This window comes from Peromyscus eremicus, chromosome 14, assembly GCF_949786415.1.
Source record: "Peromyscus eremicus chromosome 14, PerEre_H2_v1, whole genome shotgun sequence".
Classification (NCBI taxonomy): Eukaryota; Metazoa; Chordata; class Mammalia; order Rodentia; family Cricetidae; genus Peromyscus; species Peromyscus eremicus.
In genome coordinates this window covers 69,207,566-69,216,351 of record NC_081430.1, presented here as the reverse complement: position 1 = coordinate 69,216,351, position 8,786 = coordinate 69,207,566, and the positions used below count along the sequence as shown (strand labels likewise).

Here is an 8,786-nt window from a genome sequence, read left to right as displayed (position 1 = left end):
ATTTTTGCCTTCTGGAGCTACATCCCAATACTTTAGTACCAAATTTCTATCAGCTAAGAGGGACAATATTCAAACTAGTAAGTTATCTCAGATTCACCAAATTGCTACTCAATGAAATTACTAACATATCTAAAGTTGCTTCCTAGTTCCAATTAGTTTTGAATAACACTTTTTCATTTTTGTAATTAAGTACTACAAGTATTTTAAAAATTGAAGAATGTACTGAAAAGCTTCGTTTCATAGAATTTAATTTTCCAACTATAAGTTACTGGCATTTAGAAAAAAATCACTTAAAAGAAAACTAAAATTGTAAAGCCTATGTTTAAGACACGCCCACTGGGCTCTGTTTTTATTTTACATTGAAATACTTCTGCTTTGCAAAGAAAAGACAGGAAAGTTCATATTACAAGAGTACTTTTTTGTTTTAATTCTCTGAGAAAATGGAAGAAATCTGAATAACAGTTCACAACGTGGAGAAATGAAGCTGAGGAACAGTGATTTCGGTAATGCTCTGCCATCGCGGGTGGGTTGTACCTGTCTGCCGTCACAGTGTGGGGCGCCCAGGCTGGCTATCACCTTACAGCGTACGAAACACAGAAAAGGAGGCTTCGAAACAACCCCTTTTAATGTACAAACATGAATTTAAAAATTGTTTTTAAAAAATCACCTTTTTTACATAATGTATATGCAAAACTGCTTTAAATACATGATTTTGGAAGAATTATTTACAAATGTATCAGCCTGTGAAACAATTCACAGGCAAGGCATACATAGTGGCTTCATGTAATTGTTGCATCTCGACTTTGGGAGATATAAATTTATTCGGCAGTAGAGCAAACATAAAACTGTGAGACAAAGCATCTTAAGGGCAACCAAAAATTTGATCCTCCAAACAGTGTCAATACTAGGACTGCCAAAGTCTCTCCACAAGGACATCTGAGTGATCCAGATGCCCGCTTAGAGCTGTTCTGTTGGAAGGACTCACACAGACTGCCTTCAGCACGTGAGGCTGCGGGAAGCAGCCCCTGCCAAAGGGCAGCTGACAACCATTGCCATCCAAAGAGTGAAGTAACCTAGAATTTTCTTTTTTTCAATTTTATTAATATTTTAAAAAATACATAAAAATACAACCATCCAATGTCTGAATAAATATATTTAACAAGTTGCAAGATAATACCTTATTTTACACAAAAATTTTCAGCTTTAGAAATCTTGTTAAATAACTTCATTGTTGTTATATATTTCATTTTTGTATTTTTGTAACAAAATAAAAACTCTGAAATTACATAGAAAAAAGACAAAATATTTTTGTCAAGGGATAAGATAGTCCACTGAAAACTTATTCACAATTCCACTGTAAACATTAATAAACATTAAAATATTTGCATAATTGTGTGCTCCAAAGTCCTATAAAAAGTGGAAGACTTATTACAACTGCAGTTTTCAGCCAACTACACTTCCTTTCACAACTGATTTTGTCCCATTTACACTTGAAATCTGGGCACACTACTGAACACATACTTTGGCAGTTCTACATAGCAAGTGCTTCCACAAAAAATGAAATTAAAAAACAAACAAACAAACATAAAATAATCCCCCTACTCACCAAGTGTTCATGTTCAAATACAGCTCAGTGAAAGTGCAGCAGTCACTACTCAGCCAGGTAATATTCTGATGTTGATCATGTGCACTTGCTTGTCTATGACTCTAGAACACCTGAAAGCTTTATTATATAAATTCAAATTTGCTAAGTGCCCTTTTTTCTCTATCACAAAAAAAAAAAAAAGGAAAAAATAGAGAGGAAAAATTATGACTAATATGGCAGGTCACCTACCCTTCAATTATTAATAAGCTTATTTTTTGCAACAATAAAAAAGCAGAGGAGGATAGAGCTACAATCCTGGAAAAACATACAGGAGCTACCTAGCCAGCTGAGTGCTTTCTGTGGTTGTATTTCAGGGTTTGGAATTTCTGTCCATGGCAGCAATCTGCTGGAGGGTGGAGAAAACGTTCATCACCTGCACTCTACAGCAAGGACGTTTTGCGGGGGAGATGATGAAGAGGGACTCATTCCAGTGTCGGATGAAGCCGATGACATAGAAGCTCCTGCATGAGACACTGTGGAGTCAACACAGCCAGGTTAGACTAAGGAACGATACACAAAGACACCGAAAACCAAAGCTAAATTAGAAATAAGATTCGTTGTTTGTTTTTTGAGGCCATCTCACATAGCCCAGGCTGGCTCAAACTTGGTCTGTAGCCAAGGAGGACCTTCCATTCTGAGTCTCTAGCCTCTACCTCCCGAGTGCCGGATTACAGGCGTGCCCCACCACACCTGGCTAAAACTAGATCTGTAACATCATTCACTTCAATCACAGGCCAACTGAATGCTATCCAAAAGGGTAACAAGCTGTCAGCAAGTACTCTGTCTGACCCAGTTAAGTGACCCAGCATTTGACCAGTTAAGGGACTTAGTTCAGAAGAGATGCCACAGGCTGGCCGGGGTGAGGACACAGTATCCAGTGTGCTGAGCATGCACAGGACCTGGGTTCCATCCCAGCACTGTGAAACAAAAGGGATGACTAAACGGAACCAGACATCACAAGATGTAAAGAGTGAAGAGCCTGAAGTCTGGTGGGTAGGCGTAGGGTGGGGGATGACCTGGGCACAGAACCCACAGCCTTACTCTTGCTAGCTAAGCACTTTCCACTGAATTACACCACTAGCCCTTCCTCTCATGATTACAAATACTGTAAGGACGTCTAACTATTTACAGTCTTTACCTAAAATGGACCAATTCTAAAGTTTGATCTCTTTCCATTTGCTCCATGCTATTTTCAGTATTAAGAACAGCTGGACTGGTCAAGGCCACATATAACACAGGTCATCCCCAGAAGTTGTCAGAGGGAGTGCAATGCTCTCAACCAGGCTGAACCTATCATGTGTGCAGGTGTGTGTGAGCATGGGCGGGTTTATCTAGACACCTCCTGGAGCCAGCTGGACCCTAGCAGGTGTGCAGGTGTGTGTGAGCACAGGCGGGTTTATCTAGACACCTCCTGGAGCCAGCTGGACCCTAGCAGGTGTGCAGGTGTGTGTACATGGGTGGGTTTATCTAGACACCTCCTGGAGCCAGCTGTTCCACCTATTTCTGTTCGACCTGATCCTGGAGAAGTTGCTTGGCAAACGTGCTCTGCACTGGGCACCCCATGGCCTTTCACCATCACCCTAAGCTCTGCCCTAACTGTTTTCCTGTGGGGAATGGAGGAGGACCCGAGAATGTGCAGTCCTGAGTCAGTGTGTGTTGTTGGGCATGGCCATGTCAAGGGCCACAGTCTCAGACCCATGGGAAAACAGCAAAGTCTTCCCGACAGGGTGAAGCCCAGAGAAATGGCAGAGCCTTCCTCAAGGGCCCGAGCGTAGGTGCCACAGTGTGTGCAGAAGTGTCACCATAGCCTTCCCCCACTCATGTTCACAGCCCCTCCACTGCTTCCCTACAGACTGCGCCCTCGGGGGTTAGCTCCGGTCTCCTTGATCCAGCTGCGTACCATAAGCTGTGCTTCCTCGGTCACCTGTAGTAACCCCACAGCCTTGCCCAGCTGTATGCAATAACCTCTCTGTCCTTACTCTATAGCGTCCCTGGAACCATGCGAGGACGACTCAGCATTTTTCTATGTGGACTCCTTGTCTGCAGGATCCCACACACTCTTTCTTTGTCTGGCTTCCGGCTTAAGAAACAGGATGCTGTCCACCCACTTCTGTGGGTACCTTTTACATGTAAGCTTTTAGCATCTGAAATTGGACCTGTAATCCCAGCACTTGGTAGAGTGAGGAAGAAAATCACCATGCATACTGGCCAGCCTGGGCCAGAGAGTAAGACCCTGCCTCAGAAAACGAACCTCACCTCCCACTGAAAACAAAAAGATCTAAGGACTCACTCTTGCCCGTGGAGTGTAAGTTTTGTGGTGTGACTTTCCATAAAGGCATGTTAACCTTTCTGTCTTCTAACACAGACCTCCCTCTGGGAGTTCCCCAGCATTCTCTGAAGAGCTTTCCCCCATGTTCTCAGTGTTCTTTGTAGAAATCCATCAGTTAGAGTCCTCACCAGACTCTGTTACTTACTCTTCTCTACTCTCATCATCCCACCGGCCTGCCTTCCTGACCACCTACCCCATTTCTTTGAGCCAACATAGCTATATATAGCTTTGTTGAGATGGTGTCTCTATGTAGCCCAGGCTGTTCACCTTCCACTTCTTTGAGTCAGGGTACCTCTATGTAGCCCAGGCTGTTCACCCTCCACTTCTTTGAGTCAGGGTACCTCTATGTAGCCCACGCATGCCTAGTGGAATTTCCTGCCTTCACATCCCAAGTGCTGACGTTGCACGTATACACAAAACATCTGTCTTTTGTACTTTCTGATGGGATTTTTTTTCCAGCACAACACATATCCCTTTTACTATTTTTTGTTATAATCCCCCTGTCATATTTTCATAGATTCTTCTTTATCTCTGAAAACTTTCCATTTCTTGGACATAGGGTCTTATATAGCCCAGGCTAGTCTTGAACTAGCTACTACCTAGCCCAGACTGGCCTTGAACTCTTGATCCTCCTGCTTCCACCTCCCAAGTGCTAGGATTACAATCACAGGTATGATGAGCCTCCATGACCGGCTTTAAATTTTTAGTATATTTTTTGTGCTTTTTAAAAAATAACAGTTTTCTGGGACTTCCCCCCCTCCTATTTCAGCCTCTGTCTTTACACAAAGGATTTCTTCAAATATCTGGTCATGTGGCTTCCAGACACAGGAAAGGGCCATAATAAGCTGACTAGAAGCCATGTCTGAGCTTTGCAGCTTTCAATGTGGTCAAAACACATGTGATTTGCAAGGGTCTTGCTTTTAGGTTCAGAAGCATCCAAATGTTGGTTTCTAGGGTAGACCACTTGTCTAGGCATAGTTAGCTTCTTCAGAAGAATCTTCTGGCAGTTAGTTTCAATGGTCAACTTAATTACATCAAGAAATGCCAGGGAGATTAGTAAAGAACTCTTCTGGGTATGTGTGTAAGAAGGGCTTTCAGAAACAAAGCACTCTGACCTAATCAGTGGAGCAATCCCATGACAGATTCAAAGGATGGTCTTCTTGGACAAGAACCACTGGAGGAAAAAGATCATTGGGGCACCTCCTTGGGACTAAACTTTGTCCTGATTTCTTCTTACGTTCTTTTGGAGAGAGCGATGTGAAAGTAACTAATACAAGGGCCATCTCGATTTGTTCTGCACGAACAACACAGAGACACCCCCTTCCTGTTTTCCCCAGCAGGGGGCATTATCATCCTGGACACTATTCCTCCCTCCAGTCACACTGTGAGTGATCATTTCCCTGTGTTCTGATCTGATTACTAGCGAGGTAGGGCACAAACCTTCATCTCCTTTACTCATATCTTGGCAGAGCTTGGGTAGACTCCTTGTCCAGTGTTTGACTAGCTGGCAACTGTGCATTCTTAAGGTCTGGCACAGACAGCACACTCCTTAGGATTATTTAAAGTAACCTAACGGCCAGACTGGCAATATCACTCAGACGTTAGGATACTGAGATCAAAGTCTGTGTCTAATTTATCTTGGCCCTGCACCCCCTGCAGAGCCCCTGGCACGAGACACATGCTCAGTGTTGCTGAGCTGCATTAGATTGTAGATGTTTATGAATGATTTATGGGTCCAGATAGGTAATGCTGAGGATACCTAAGGCCTATTCATCTTGGTGAACTTCATAGTAACAACTATAGGGGCAGCCAGTAAACATTTGTTGAGCAGAGTATGCCCTCCTGGAAAACTCAACACGCTCAGTAAACCACAGACTGTTTGAAAGAGTTCGCACCCTTTCTAGAGTGTCCCTCTGGTTCATTCAGCTGCAGACACACCCGCTTCCTGCACCAGGAGAAAGCCCTAAACCTAAAAGCAGCATCTACTGCACATGAACTGAGAAAGAGAAACTCATAAAATGATCTGAGTGTATCCTAAAACAAGGGGAGAAACAAACAGCATTACCTTCTCTGTCTTTCTTTTTCAATCTTTTCCTCTTCCTGTCGATGGTTGCAACCTCAGATTTCAAAGACATGTAGTATTTTCTGATTTCCTGCAGTTTTTCTTGGAGAAAAGAGATTCTCTCTGTACTGTTCATATTATCTAATTCATCTAAAAGGAAAGAAAGTTAATCTGAATTTTAAAACAAAATAACTGTAAGACAAAAAGAATGCAATTCTATAAAGAGTCTAACTTGCAAATCAGTAAAAGCTTTAGTTTACTGTGACCTAACACAAGCTCTTTATGGAAGATATGATTAAATTAAATCTACGATTAGGAGTTCTTTAGCCCAATATTCTATATTAAACATGTATCACTCTGGGAGCTGGAGAGATGGCTCAATGGTTAAGAGCTCTGGCTGCTCTTCCAGAGGACCCAGGTTCAATTCCCAGCACCCACCTGACAGCTCAAAACTGTCTGTAACTCCAGTTCCAGGGGATCCAACACCCTCATACAGAGTATATACAGGCAAAACACTAGTGCATATCAAAGAAAGAAAGGAAAGAAAGGAAGAAAGAAAGAAAGAAAGAAAGAAAGACAAGAAACAGAGAGAGAGAGAGAAGAAACAGAAAAGAAATCTAAAAAAATAAAACAAACATGTATCACTCCAATAATCATAAAACATAAAAAAACATTAAAAGAAAGCAATTGACCTGTGATGTAACTAGTATTTTTAAGTGTCAGTGGCAGGTACTTTCTTTTCACTTATTTATATAACTCATATATCATACAAAGTCTGTGTAGCCCAGGTTGCCCTCGAACTTATGATCCTTCTGCTTCACCCTGGTGAGTGCTGGGTTACAGGGGCGAACCACACACTCAGCTCATGTTTGGTTTCTTTTTTTTTTTTTTTTTTTTTTTTTTGGCGCCCTTCCTGGAACTCACTTGGTAGCCCAGGCTGGCCTCGAACTCACAGAGATCGCCTGGCTCTGCCTCCCGAGTGCTGGGATTAAAGGCGTGCACCACCACCGCCTGGCTCATGTTTGGTTTCTTAACTGAAGATTTTGTCATACTTACCAAGTTAGCATTATCCAAATTAAAAAAAAAAAAGAAAAAAGAAAAAGAAAAGCAGATTTATGTACAAGTGATGACTACTGATTTGGAATGGCTACATAATTTGTTAATGATTATTAACACTATTCCAAATCGACATTTCAAGAAATGTTACACTTTACAATATACATTCAGGCTATCTGGGAGATTCTTACTGAGTTGGAAGCTCCACTTATACGTCCTAGGGGATGAATTTGGATGCTTTTCTCTGTGCTTCTCTTTGTCTCCGTCTTTGATGTGAGGTGAGATCCTTGCAGGGGAGCGAGCTAGCTTCTGCGGCTTCGCCAGGCTGAGATGCTTGACTGGCGTGCACTTGCTCGAACTGTCTATGGCAGGGAGGTCCTCACTGTCGCTGCTCTGTCCTGTAATGAGTGCACTCCAGTTACACATGACGGACAGCCTCAAGATCAAACTGCAGCAGCAGAAGCAATAACACTTCTTGGTATCACACAGGTAAACATATATATCAAGAGTTACAACAGAACAAAGGGAAAATAAACTCTTGGGCTCTGGCAGCAGAATCAAGACGACAAAGGAAGGTCATCTTTGGAAAGCGTCACAATAAGACGCACACGCTGTGCCACCGCTGTGGCTCTGCGGCTCACCCACCACCTTCAGAAGTCGACCTGTGGCAAATGTGGCCACCCTGCCAAGGCAAGAGAAAGTATAACTGGAGTGTCCAGGCTAAGAGACGAAACACTACCAGGACTGGATGGATGAGACACCTAAAATTGTCTATTGAAGATTCAGACATGGATTCTGTGAAGGGACAACACCTAAGCCCAAGAGGGCAGTTGTTGCAGCATCCGGTTCATCTTGAGGATTTCAATCCATCATAAAGTAAATACTCTAGTTAAAAAAAAACAAAAAACGGGGAGGGATATATAACCATAGGTAGAAAAAAATGTTTTCAAAGTGGTGTATTATTGAATGCTTACTTTTTTTTTTCACTGTTTGATTTCTACAGGGCCTGTGAAATGGTTCAGTGGGTAAAGACACTTGCTGCCAGTCCTGATGACGGGAGTTGGTGCTCAGGTACAAGATGAAAAGAGAGAACTGGCTCCCACAGGTGCCCTCTGACACACACAGACACACACACACACACACACACACACACACACAGACACACACAGACACAGACACACAGACACACAGACACACACACACACACAGACACACACACACACACACACTGAGAAGAAAGAATGAGCTACAGTTCACAAGAATGATAAAAGATCTATATATTACTAAATGGGAAAGGAGAGTTATAAAACAATATTCTGTAGTTCTGTAGTTCTATGGATGCTGAAATAAAACGTAAAAAACAATCTTAAAAAAAAAAACCACCCAGCTCAACTATGTATGAAGAACACAAACAGATCTTGTAAACGTGTCCAACATTTCTTTTTCTTTTCCTCTTTAACACTTATTTTTTAAAAATGGCCTTGATAGCCCAGAAAGTCAGTAACTAGCCCAAGCTATCCTGGAACTCATGATCCTCCTGCCTCAGCTGCCTGGGTGCTATGATTATAGGCATGGTGGTCTACACTCAATTTCTGATATGTGTTAACAAAACAATTCATTTCCAACTCTGCTTCCCTCCTCACCAATTCATCCTAAGAGATGTTCGGATTTTCCCATAAAAACAAGCTGGAATT

At 42.3% G+C, this 8,786-nt stretch overlaps 1 protein-coding gene and 1 pseudogene across 1 annotated transcript in view; one reads left to right on the top strand and one right to left on the bottom strand.

The window, feature by feature from the left end:
* Window positions 1–403: 403 nt before the first annotated feature.
* The window catches only part of Arid4a (AT-rich interaction domain 4A), a 71,925-nt gene continuing 63,542 nt past the window's right edge, over window positions 404–8,786 (bottom strand). Inside the window, exons 22-24 of the mRNA XM_059279864.1 lie at window positions 7,284–7,490; window positions 6,040–6,186; window positions 404–2,118 (exon numbers count right to left, since the gene is read on the bottom strand). Of these exons, the coding sequence (XP_059135847.1) occupies window positions 2,015–2,118; window positions 6,040–6,186; window positions 7,284–7,490 (458 nt within the window). The 3' untranslated portion in view covers window positions 404–2,014. The remainder of the gene's footprint in view (window positions 2,119–6,039; window positions 6,187–7,283; window positions 7,491–8,786) is intronic.
* LOC131924541 (large ribosomal subunit protein eL37-like) lies at window positions 7,517–7,948 on the top strand (annotated as a pseudogene).